The 13,280-nt window shown below is 50.0% G+C and overlaps 1 protein-coding gene across 9 annotated transcripts in view; it reads right to left on the bottom strand.

Annotated features, from left to right (window-relative positions):
* The window catches only part of HECTD1 (HECT domain E3 ubiquitin protein ligase 1), a 424,699-nt gene that overhangs the window by 30,051 nt on the left and 381,368 nt on the right, over window positions 1–13,280 (bottom strand). For all 9 annotated transcript variants that reach the window (XM_078659397.1, XM_078659396.1, XM_078659400.1 and 6 more), the window contains one exon: window positions 11,597–11,690. In XM_078659397.1, the coding sequence (XP_078515523.1) occupies window positions 11,597–11,690 (94 nt within the window). The remainder of the gene's footprint in view (window positions 1–11,596; window positions 11,691–13,280) is intronic.

Here is a 13,280-nt window from a genome sequence, read left to right as displayed (position 1 = left end):
CCATACTGAACTAATTGTCGCACCCACCTGTCTGTGGTGATGTTTCTCCAGACGGGCAGGAACTGCTGCAGTCTCCCCCCGACAGGTGTTAGGTGGTCGGGGGGCAGTGACAGAGAGTCACTGTTTGCTTGGAGTAGAGGTGCGGGAGCTGTTGTTTCCTCTGCCGCGACCTCTGTTGCTGTTGTTCCTATAACCTCCCTTGTTCTGCTTAGTGAACGAGGCTTGCGCCCCACCTTTGGAGAACTGGGATTGTTGACCCATCTGTCCTCTGGTGACTCCACGTGCACCTGAGCGACGAAAATTGCCGCCACGAAACTGTTGGGACTGCAGGGCCCCCATAGATTTAGCAGTTTCCGTGTCCTTCTTTATCTTCTCTAAGGTGGTGTCAACATCCGGACCAAACAGACTATCAGGATTGACTGGCTGATTCAGAATTGTCGTCTGAATATCCTGCTTGAACCCTGAGATGCGGAGCCAGGCTTGTCTTCTCAGCATAACGCTAGTGTTGATAGCCCTAGCAGCTGTGTCCGCAGCGTCAAGTGCACACTTGATGGCTGCGTTTGATATTAGCTTTCCTTCCTCAATAAGCATCTTGGTGCCTTCTTGGAACTGTGGGGGCAGGTGTTGTATAACCTGTTCTAGGGTGTCGTAGTGCGCCCTATCATAACGCGCCAGGAGCGCCTGTGTATTTGCGATGCGCCAAAAGTTTGCCGCCTGTGCAGCCACTCTTTTGCCTCCTGCCTCAAGCACTTTGGACTCCTTGTCCGGGGGAGGAGCTTCACCCGTTGTCTGGGAGTTGGCACGTTTCCTGGCATTGGCAACCACAAGAGAGTCCAGTGGCAACTGTCCCCGGATGTAGACGGGGTCCGCAGGAGCAGGCCTGTACTTCTTTTCAATGCGAGGGTTGACCACTCTAGCCCTCGTAGGCTCCTTAAAAATGTCTCCAGCATGTTTGAGAACACCTTTCAGCATAGGAAGTGTCTTTACAGTCCTCTCAGATATGGCAAAGGTGTCAAAAAGGAAGTCTTCCTCAACCGGGTCGGCATGCATGTCCACATCATGATTGGCCGCCGCCCGTTCAATTAGTGCATGAAATCCTGCTGAGTCCTCAGTCGGGGATGCACGTGCATTAAAGGTTTGCGGGTCTTGGCCCGCACCCTGGGTGTTTTGGTCACCAGAGTCGTCGTATGAATCTGGTTGTACATCAGGGTCATCGATGGGGAAATTGTACTGTTCATCCTCATCATCTTCCTCACCCACAGAGTGTTCTGGGGAGGGAGTAGGGCTCCGTCTAGGAGGAGGCTGAATCGGCTCCGTGAGGCCTAAGGCGTCAAGGGGCACCCTCTTCTTCTTCAACGGGATGACGTAGGGGTCCACCGGCTCCGAAGTGATTTTCCGTTTATAGAGGGTCAGCTTGCCGGTGGCAGCATCGATGAAATGCTCTGAATCGTCCACCGAGTCGAGTACACGACGTGGAAGAGGGTCTGGCAGTGAGGAAACCTGCTTCGGAGCCGATTTCGTCGAAAACGCTTTCGGCGCCTCCTTGGGTGGCAAGAGAAAAAGGAGTTTCCCCGAAGGCTTAGCCGGAGCGTCCTTTTGCGGCTGCGGTGATGGCATCGGAGCCGATGGAGCAAGGGCCTTCTCCCTGATTCTCTGCAGTGACTCCGCAATGGGGGACGGTACACTGCCAGTGGGTTTCGTCGCCGACAAGGATGCTTTGAGCGGTCCCTCGGATCCGACGTCCTCGCAGGCCTTGTGCGGTTTGGGCGCGGAAACCTTCTTCGGGTCCTCCGAATCTTGAGGCCGGGGCGCCGACTTCTTGGGCGTAGCCTCTTTGGAGCCGACCTTGGCGGGCTTGGACGGCGCCGGAGCCGTTGATCCGAGCCGACCATCTTTCTTGGGGGCCCTTTCCTCGGGCGTCGGCTTCGATTTCGGAGCATCGGAATCGACCGACTTCCTCGGCTTCTGCGGACCGGAGGTCGACGGAGCCGACGGGGTGACGGGCACCGACTTCTTCACAGGCACGGCAGCCATCTTAGGAACACTCGAGTCCTTTGGTTTCAGTTTCGATTTCGGGTCGGCCATTTTAGGTGTTGACGACCCCGACGGTTTCAGTTTCGGTTTCGAAACATCGTGCCCAGCAAGTGAGTCCGAAGCCGGGCCCGAAGGCGGGGCTGTGGCTTGCGGCAACGGGTCCAGGGTAAGGCCGACAGGCGATCCCGTGTCCCGGTCGTCCTCGAAACTTTCGGGGCAGAGCTCGTCCGCAGAGCTGTCCGCCGCGGCCCCATAAATTTCATCGTCGTCTCCTACCTCTTCGACGTATTCGAGGACCTGACCCGCGACTCCGTCGTCGTCTCCCGGATCCGCCTCGACCTCCGACCGTGAGGGGGAGATTTGTAGAAGGTGACCCTGGACCTCTTCTTCCGGGTCGCCGAAGATGTTCTCCGGATCCGGGGCCGCTTGCCTAGCTTCCAAGCGCACCGCGCGCCGAAGCTTGAGAGTTTTCTTGGAGCGGAACTGTGCACAGGCCTTGCACTTGCCGTCGTCGTGGTCCGGTGAAAGGCACTTGTTACACACAGGGTGTAGATCGATGTGTGGGTACTTAGACCCACAGAGCGGGCAGTACTTGAACGGGCTCCGCTCCATGTCCGTAAAGGCTTGCTGTCGTGTCGCGATGAGAAGGCCTCAAAGTTTAGAAAGCGAAGAAAACTCCGCTTATTCCGGCTTCAAGAGACGGAAGACTCGAGACCGAGCGCAGACAATACCGACGCAAGAAAATTGCCGCCACGAAACTGTTGGGACTGCAGGGCCCCCATAGATTTAGCAGTTTCCGTGTCCTTCTTTATCTTCTCTAAGGTGGTGTCAACATCCGGACCAAACAGACTATCAGGATTGACTGGCTGATTCAGAATTGTCGTCTGAATATCCTGCTTGAACCCTGAGATGCGGAGCCAGGCTTGTCTTCTCAGCATAACGCTAGTGTTGATAGCCCTAGCAGCTGTGTCCGCAGCGTCAAGTGCACACTTGATGGCTGCGTTTGATATTAGCTTTCCTTCCTCAATAAGCATCTTGGTGCCTTCTTGGAACTGTGGGGGCAGGTGTTGTATAACCTGTTCTAGGGTGTCGTAGTGCGCCCTATCATAACGCGCCAGGAGCGCCTGTGTATTTGCGATGCGCCAAAAGTTTGCCGCCTGTGCAGCCACTCTTTTGCCTCCTGCCTCAAGCACTTTGGACTCCTTGTCCGGGGGAGGAGCTTCACCCGTTGTCTGGGAGTTGGCACGTTTCCTGGCATTGGCAACCACAAGAGAGTCCAGTGGCAACTGTCCCCGGATGTAGACGGGGTCCGCAGGAGCAGGCCTGTACTTCTTTTCAATGCGAGGGTTGACCACTCTAGCCCTCGTAGGCTCCTTAAAAATGTCTCCAGCATGTTTGAGAACACCTTTCAGCATAGGAAGTGTCTTTACAGTCCTCTCAGATATGGCAAAGGTGTCAAAAAGGAAGTCTTCCTCAACCGGGTCGGCATGCATGTCCACATCATGATTGGCCGCCGCCCGTTCAATTAGTGCATGAAATCCTGCTGAGTCCTCAGTCGGGGATGCACGTGCATTAAAGGTTTGCGGGTCTTGGCCCGCACCCTGGGTGTTTTGGTCACCAGAGTCGTCGTATGAATCTGGTTGTACATCAGGGTCATCGATGGGGAAATTGTACTGTTCATCCTCATCATCTTCCTCACCCACAGAGTGTTCTGGGGAGGGAGTAGGGCTCCGTCTAGGAGGAGGCTGAATCGGCTCCGTGAGGCCTAAGGCGTCAAGGGGCACCCTCTTCTTCTTCAACGGGATGACGTAGGGGTCCACCGGCTCCGAAGTGATTTTCCGTTTATAGAGGGTCAGCTTGCCGGTGGCAGCATCGATGAAATGCTCTGAATCGTCCACCGAGTCGAGTACACGACGTGGAAGAGGGTCTGGCAGTGAGGAAACCTGCTTCGGAGCCGATTTCGTCGAAAACGCTTTCGGCGCCTCCTTGGGTGGCAAGAGAAAAAGGAGTTTCCCCGAAGGCTTAGCCGGAGCGTCCTTTTGCGGCTGCGGTGATGGCATCGGAGCCGATGGAGCAAGGGCCTTCTCCCTGATTCTCTGCAGTGACTCCGCAATGGGGGACGGTACACTGCCAGTGGGTTTCGTCGCCGACAAGGATGCTTTGAGCGGTCCCTCGGATCCGACGTCCTCGCAGGCCTTGTGCGGTTTGGGCGCGGAAACCTTCTTCGGGTCCTCCGAATCTTGAGGCCGGGGCGCCGACTTCTTGGGCGTAGCCTCTTTGGAGCCGACCTTGGCGGGCTTGGACGGCGCCGGAGCCGTTGATCCGAGCCGACCATCTTTCTTGGGGGCCCTTTCCTCGGGCGTCGGCTTCGATTTCGGAGCATCGGAATCGACCGACTTCCTCGGCTTCTGCGGACCGGAGGTCGACGGAGCCGACGGGGTGACGGGCACCGACTTCTTCACAGGCACGGCAGCCATCTTAGGAACACTCGAGTCCTTTGGTTTCAGTTTCGATTTCGGGTCGGCCATTTTAGGTGTTGACGACCCCGACGGTTTCAGTTTCGGTTTCGAAACATCGTGCCCAGCAAGTGAGTCCGAAGCCGGGCCCGAAGGCGGGGCTGTGGCTTGCGGCAACGGGTCCAGGGTAAGGCCGACAGGCGATCCCGTGTCCCGGTCGTCCTCGAAACTTTCGGGGCAGAGCTCGTCCGCAGAGCTGTCCGCCGCGGCCCCATAAATTTCATCGTCGTCTCCTACCTCTTCGACGTATTCGAGGACCTGACCCGCGACTCCGTCGTCGTCTCCCGGATCCGCCTCGACCTCCGACCGTGAGGGGGAGATTTGTAGAAGGTGACCCTGGACCTCTTCTTCCGGGTCGCCGAAGATGTTCTCCGGATCCGGGGCCGCTTGCCTAGCTTCCAAGCGCACCGCGCGCCGAAGCTTGAGAGTTTTCTTGGAGCGGAACTGTGCACAGGCCTTGCACTTGCCGTCGTCGTGGTCCGGTGAAAGGCACTTGTTACACACAGGGTGTAGATCGATGTGTGGGTACTTAGACCCACAGAGCGGGCAGTACTTGAACGGGCTCCGCTCCATGTCCGTAAAGGCTTGCTGTCGTGTCGCGATGAGAAGGCCTCAAAGTTTAGAAAGCGAAGAAAACTCCGCTTATTCCGGCTTCAAGAGACGGAAGACTCGAGACCGAGCGCAGACAATACCGACGCAAGAAAATCGAGGCCTTTTGGCCGGTAAAAGATAGTTTTACTTGGTTCCGACAGTAAGACGTCGAAACCACATCCGAACCCAATGGCGGAAAAAAACAATCTGGGGATGGAGCCGATGCCCATGCGCACTGTAGTCCAGGGGAGGAGCCACCTATCTCAGGATACTTCGAAGACTCTTCCAGGACAACAATGTGCAATCATCCGAGCCCAACACTAGGCGGCGATCTAATGCTAAGATATGAATTTAGCAGCCCACATGCCTCGAACACATCTGTATCACCACAGGGTACACACCAGTATTGAGAGCCCACGCTGAAATCCTCCAATCAGTAATCTCCCTGCCTAGCAGCTAAAGGATCATAGTAAGTGTTCCTGGGGTACTATTGGTCTTCTTAGTCTGATTTTGTGTTGACTAAGGTGGGGATTGTGGAGTCTGTGGGTGCGGAGGTGTGCAAGGGCTTGGCAAGGGGGGGGTATGATGAAGGAAACCCGGGGTGTAGGCTGTAGTGGACTTGTAGCCCTGTCCCTAACCTTCTTTGGATAGGAGAGAGGGGTGGGGGAGAGGAGTGGGGACAGAGTCCTAAAAGCGTGTTTGCCCTCAAAAGTTAGTCTCCTCTTTTTGGGGAACAGAAAGGGTGCGCGCGAGTGCTCCTGTGAAAGGTCCGCGATGAGAATGATTGTTGGAAGGATGAATAAAGATTTTGTTTTGTCTCTTGTCCTGGGCCTCCAGGAGCTGAATTGTTACTGGGTCCTAGCTTGTGACTGAGCTCAGAGTTGAGTGTTTGTTAGCATTGACCTTGCTGTCAGTCTAGCTGGCTGTCATGGAGTCTAGTCCGGCTCAGATGCTAGTTTCTCAAGGTTGACGATTGGCATAGCTAAACGCCCTTTGCCAATGGCTTGGATGGATTCGAAGACAGGTCTCAAGGTCGAGAGGTGCCCACTGCCAGAGCCTAGCCAGAATCTCATCTCTTGAAGCTGGGTTTGGAGCTCAATGACCGACGCCCACTGTAGGAGTGCTCTGCCTTAACCTGCCATTGCTTTCAAGGTTGAATGGATTCAGGTTGACCCTTTTGCATCAGTTTGAGGAAGGATAGATAGGGGCCATGGGTACGACCAGGGCTTTGGACCCAAAGGTATTGAGGAAGGGCGCTGTTCATCCTCATAACCGGATTCAGAATCCTCAGAGGATATAACTTCTGTGCTCTCTTGCCCCTGTGCCACGATAAGACCCAATGAACCGGCTTCTTCACCCTCTGCGCTAAAGGCATCTTTAAACGGAAAATGTTGGCTGCATTCTGTGGTGCGCCCAGTGGTTCTCCCTTAGGTACCGAGTGGTCTTCTTGTACAGAAATCTCTCAGGCAGTGCAGATGGCTCATTGGGTTCGTCTAGGGGGGTACTTTGTGTAGCATCTGGGGCAGAATTGGAACCATATAACTGTTCTCTCAACAACAGCCCTTAAGTAATTCTCTAGGTACTAACTGATGATTTGATGTGGAGAGGGTGTTATGGAGGTTCGTGGTATCAATGCCGATTGCCAGTGACTATCCCAATCCCCCAAGAGTCCTTCATTGTGTCGGCTCAAAGTGTATCGGATGCCACTGAAGAAGTTTGCAACTGTTTCAACATCGCTGGACTGGCACGGACGTTTCCAGAGAGAAATTGTTGCTAATCTGGCACTCAAATGTTCGAATCCACTGGCAGAAGAAAACCTCCTCAAGTAGAGTCATAGTCCTTTTGCATTGTGGACTACGGGTGGAGTCACCACGTCTTGTGACTCAACAACTTTGGATAAAAACTTGCAAACATCCGCAAAGTACTTTGCAGAGCAGTCACACTTGCTACGAACATTAGGTAACTGAGCTGTGACTATGATCCTCCAGTTTTGCGGTTGGATAAAAATGTACACTTCAGGAGCACCTGGCCCTCACCAAATGAGAATTAATTCAAGCATGGAATATTATCGGAGGTGCCAGCACAGCAGAATCGATCCATTGTCTATGTTCCCCTCAACCATGGGAATGAAGATAAGTGACAGTAAGTGTAACCACCCCTGACACTACCTCACACCACCTCCAATAAAAAAGGTTGTGTACTAACTGGATAAGTGGCACACACTGAAGACAGCCTCCAATACGATGGCTGCCTGGCAACAATTAGAAATGTTTCTCTTCAACATAACACCTTCCTGCCCCAATGAACAAGTTACTTACCTTCCGTAATGCTCTTTCTAGTGGATACTCTAACTGTAGGTTCTCAACCCTGTGGGCACCCACGCCTGGCATCAGACTGAGTCCAAAAAAACTAAAGCAGTTCTCCTGCATGCTGGTAGGTAGCATTGTGTGGCTCCACACAGACTTCATTACGCTCAGGAAGAAGCTGCATATAAGCGCCACCTAGGCATTAGTTGCTTTCAAGAGTTTGGCCGCACTTTCACAAGCCGGGCACCATCAGAAAATTGCCTTCACCAGTGTGCAGGTCTCTGTTTTGGGACCTCTTTAGATGGAAAAGAATCAATTTCAGAGAACAGGGAGGTGGGTGGATGGTCAGTGAGGAATCTGCGGTTAGACAGAGTATCCGCTTGAAGGTCAACGTTCAAAGATAAGTAACTTGCTCTTCTGACGGATACTTCTAACCCCAGATTCCTAACCCTGTGATTAGACACCTAAGCAGTACTTCACCAGGTAGTGCGTCTGTGGAAAATACTCAGACCAAAAAGTCATGTGGGACCGAATGGGCGAAATACCCCCCTTTATACACCAGACTGTAAAGCCAGTAGTGCTTCGTGATTGTGCGCCCACTTGGCAGTCTTTTCACATAAATATTCAACACAAAATTATTTCTATTAATTTATCAAAGTTTAAAAACATTCATAATGAACTTTGAATTTTCCCTATACTTTACCATAGGGAGATCTCCACCCCGACTGTGGAGTCTCCCAATGGTAAAGTATAGGGAAAAGATAACCCTTAAAAAAAAAAAAGTAAAACATTAATTTTATTGCTAATAAATAATGTATTTTTTTTAACGTACAACAAAAAGTCCTACTGCACTACAAAATTAATTTTAAATGAAATCGTTAATTTAAATATATTGAATAAGATTAAATTAAAAAATTAAGCCCCATCTATTTTTTTCTGCATTATTAAGTGATGTACACAATTAAAAGTATTTAAATTATATTATAATAAAAATGTTTATTACTTTAATTTATTAATTTATAAAAGGTTAACATATTTTACAATTATTAAATGTTTTATTTTTAGATTGTTTAACATTAAGTTTTATTTTAAATAGTGTAATTTATTCACCATTATTTCCTCTTGGGTTTTATTTTAAGTTCCTACTGTTGCTATTCTCTATGGGAGGGTGTTGCAGCACCAGTGGTTGGCCAGGTGTTGGGCTGCAGTAATTTACTACTGGTTTGGGTCACTTTGGATGAAGGAACTTTAGAAGTGCAGTTTTTAAATAGCAAGGGACTTACTCTTTTGTGGGTAGGTACATGGCCATCCCTAACCCCTCCTTCCTCCTACCTAAACCCCTCCCATTTACCCGTATCACTTTTTACAGCTACTCGCTTGGTGCCTTCCACATTTATTCATAAGTAACCCTTAGCGTAGCTACGCGAAGTGCTGTTCGCACTGATTGCACAGTGCCGGATGCTTGTCCGCACTGTGCAATCAGTGCAAACCGCAGCTTGCACAGTGCAAACTGTCGCTTTCTGCCGCTCAAGTAGATTTGTACTTGAGCGGCAGCGTTCTCAACGCGGACTGGTAGCTTCTCATCGCGAGCAGTCGCGAGCATAAGCGACCGCTCGCAATGAGAAACCTGACCTCCCCGTGTTGAGAATCTAGCCGGGAGGTTTATTTTCCACGCTCGCGATCGCCAACTTGACGTTGAGGACCGCGAGCAAGCAAAAAATACCCGCTACGCTACACGTTTTTGCATGGTGCTATGTGCAATTCGCGTTGCGCGGAGTTGCTCAAACTACGCGAGCGTAGCTTAGTCCTACGCCCAGGTCTATTCAGAAGTAGTACACTTACGTGTGAGATCTTCCCATAGAAATGATAGGAGAGGTGGGGATTTACACTCATAGGTTTGTGAATAACATTTGATAGTACTTTAGAAGTAGTATTGTAGGACTACTAAATGTACTACAAAACGCAGTTTGTGAATAGCGTCTCACTCTCCTGCTTCTGAGGCCGGAACCCTCCCGATGGCCGCTTTGGTCAAAAAGGCCCGAACTTCCTGCTGTAAAAAGGTTAAGTGGTACAGCCACACTGGGGCAGAGCGTGCGGTGTGGTGTAAAGTAAAGGGAGGGCGTAGCCGCACTGAACAATTTGGAGGACCCATGCATCTGAAGTGATGTGTTGCCACCCTTGGAGGAAATGTCTGAACCTGCATCCTACAGGCTGCCTGTTTGTTGAAAAGGACACACTGAAGCAGTTTTGTGGGTGTGGTAACACAAACCTCTGGTTGTATAGACCCAGGAGTCAGCTGGCATTGACAGAACGTATGGAAAGGCTGGCTGAGGTAAACGTGCTCGCCAAAGGTCCCCAGGCTGTTAGATTCACCATCAGGAGGGGTCATAAGGACGGTATTAGGGTTTACTCTCTACTATCCAGCGCTGGGAGTTGAGTTAGGAAGTCAGGCTCTTCTAGCGTTAGTCTGTGGCAACGAGCTACCTGCCTTTTGACTGGGGGCTCAGGACATTGTTTTGCCCAAGTGCCCAAGAGATGATTGGTAAGAATTTTGGTAATTTACAGAAGAGGCTCAATAGGATCCTGTCCAGGCTGGCCGACCTCCATGATGATATTGGTCTTCACTTCCAAGGTAGGGAGCTGCAGGGCAAGGACCTCTGCTGGCCTTTGTATGACGACGGCAAAAGTAGCGCTCTCCTCTGTGGAAGGAGAAGGGAGAGGGACAAGACCAGTGTCTTGGGAAACGTTTAGAGTCCTGGCGTCATCAAGTTTCACCAACTAATTGTTCTACACATACTGTGGGACAAATTTGTCCCTTCATCATAGCAGTTTTTCTCTGAATCAGAACCAAAAAGCGGTGTAATTTGCAAGCTCTGCTGCTTGGTAAAGGCATTGAGTCAAAGAGGTTGCCTATTGGCTGTGCTTCAGTGGGATCGCAATGCGGCCTCTGTCAAGATGAGGTCGGCTTGGGGATAGAAACTACTGTCAAAGCCACTGCGGAACTGGACGCAGGTTCAAGAGGCACAGAAAGAGTCGAGGGTGAGCCTGCCGACGGAACCCAGATTGCAGGCCTCAGCAGATCCTTGGATTCCGAAGGCGTACCATGGGGAGCTGGATGTGTGCGAAATATGTGCAGCATGGCCTCGTTAAAGGCCACAATCTGCTGCAACGTTGCAGATCAACCCGGAAATTCAGGTTGCAACCCGGAAATTCAGGTTGCATCAGGACCCGATTTGGAATCAGCCCTTCAGAAGTTCAGGGTGAGAATGGCTGGCAAGCTGATGCACTCACAACTCTGGAGTACGAGAGTGGTGGGAAGAGGCAGATTCCCACTTGGACTTTTTGTGCTTTTTCTTCGAATTACCCAATGACTTTAAACAAGGATCTGCCATGGGAACATCACCTTCCTTTTAACACGGCACATTGTCTTCCAATGTTTGAAGAGGTAGAGTTTTGCCTGCGAGTCCTCTGGACGCAGTGGTTGCAAGTCCTGGAGTCGTGTACCAACCTCAGTCATATCCTGTTCCGTCATGTTACAGACACCTGTTTGCTAGTCTCCACAAGGTTTAAGCCCTGATGTTTTGGGAAAACTGCTTTTCTAGGAAAAAAAACTTGTCAAAGATGAAAGTAATAGAGCTCAGGATCTGCATCTGAAGACGTGGAAAAATGGAACTGACATCAGCACACCTGGGTGGCACTTATATGTGACCCTGCTAATCACTTCCAGAGCGTAACAATGTTGCGGTACCAGCATGCAGCAGTACTGCTTCTACGTTTCAAGAACTAGTCTGACACCTGGAGGAATGTTCACAAGGTGTAGAATCTGCAGTTAGAAGAATCCATAGGAATTACAAATCTAGATGTAGCTTCCTTAAAATAAATGTGACCTAAAAATATAAGCAGTTGCTCTATTAAGAGGTTTTACTTTACTGAAGCAATAACTTTAAGTCCATATAAAATAGCAGATACACCTGTCATCCTAATATTATTGAAGTCTAAATGGTGAAGAAGTCGAAGAAAGTGCCTGGTGTGCGCTTCACATATCACTGCCCACAATTGATGGCAGATCCCTAAGCATAGCGGGTTCCTTTGCCATGGATGACAGTCCAGCCCTTACCCTCACTTGCACTAGTCCATGTTAGCCCCTACCTCTGAAAGCCTCCATCTGCTTCTGTACACCGCTCTGCATGCACATGTCGAACATTAGATCCACGTACTCCTCAGCGTTCTCAATTGTCACCATCTGTGAAGCAAGAACAATTCAGAGATCAATAGTGGGGAAGGCAAGCAGGACCTCATCAGAACAATCAGGACTAGGAAAAAACAATTCCACCCGACTTCTCCAAACAGACGGTGTTACTCATTTTGCTATTACATTAGCCACTTGCTGAAGACAACGCTGTAACTTCCCAATAGTGCTTCAGAAACAACGAGGTCACTCAGATATGTGATCTTTGAATATCATTTTGTCACAGGCAAAAATACATATATACATCAAAATCCCTCTAAACTAATGCAGACTGTGTTTTGTTAAGTGTGGCTATTTTTGGTGAAGAGATATGGATCCCATTAACAACAAATCCCCTGTAGGTCTTGCAGGACTGATTGTTGCCCAGAACACACCATTCTCATGGTTGATTCGTGGGCTACAGTCCACCAGGTTTATTGTTAAAAGTTGCCACTGAGCCTGCACTTTCACCAGAGGGTCTAGAAAACCTAATTCAGGGCCAAATTTTGTATGAAAACTACATAAATGTATTACTACTTCATCTGCATCGGCGCTTCACTCAAGTCTCTCTGAGCCGCATAAAAAACTTTGTTGCACTTAAAAGATAGCATGTTGACCAGACAGCAGTCAACACTGAAATGAGGCACCTTGAGGCTGAAATAGAGGCTTTCAATGGGAGAAAGGAGGAGTACGATGACTCCGTGAAGGGCTATAGGATGCCCCTTCTAGGCCTTGAAGGAGAAACCGGTTGAGGTCTAAGAACAGGAGCTAGAGACAACGCAAATTAAACCTACTGCACCTCAGTCTAGAAGTGGCAGATTGTATGCAGAAAAAGGCAATGGAATAGTTCCTGAAAGAGAAACAGGACTACTCAGTCTACTTTCTGGTCAGAAAACCAGATGTCACTCAGGCTCATCATTCACCTTGGGACCCCCAGCTGGTTAATCAAGATGCAGAAGTTTCAAATAACACTTCAAGGAGGTGATCCCAAACTACGAAGAAGGGATTATACGACAACAATAGACCTAAAAAATGCGTACCTCCACATGCCAGTGGACAATAGACACAAGAAATGGCAATGATTTGTGGTAGAGAAGGTGCATTACCAATTCACTGTTCCCATTCAGGATAAAATCAGCCCCAGGCGGGGCATTTAAGGAGAAAATAAATCCTTGACGACCCCTACCTGGAAGATTGACTGGTAAAGGCAAAGTTGTTCAAACAATGTCATAACAGTATAAGGATTGTAATGGAATATTTACACAACTTGAGGTACTCCACAAACCGGAAACAGAATCATCCCCAAAACAGGAAAGGGAAAACCTATCTAGCGGCTAGACTGAATTCCAAAGGAAAAGCGCTCGTTGTCGAGAAGAGAATCCTGGCATTGACTGAGCAAATGTGCCGTTACCAGAAGGGGAAACCTCTGACAGTGAAGACAGTAGGGAGGCTGGTGGGCATGATGGCATCAGGCATACCACTCTTAATAAATGTCATATGCCTGCAACTGCAGGAGTGGCTATGAAGATATCAGTCACAGGCAACAAACAGTTGGGAAGATGGAGTGGTATTAAATGTGGATTCACCTAGAGCAGGCAGAAGAGC

The sequence above is a fragment of the Lissotriton helveticus genome, chromosome 9 (assembly GCF_964261635.1).
Source record: "Lissotriton helveticus chromosome 9, aLisHel1.1, whole genome shotgun sequence".
Lineage (NCBI taxonomy): Eukaryota > Metazoa > Chordata > Amphibia > Caudata > Salamandridae > Lissotriton > Lissotriton helveticus.
This window is presented reverse-complemented; position numbering and strand designations above follow the sequence as displayed.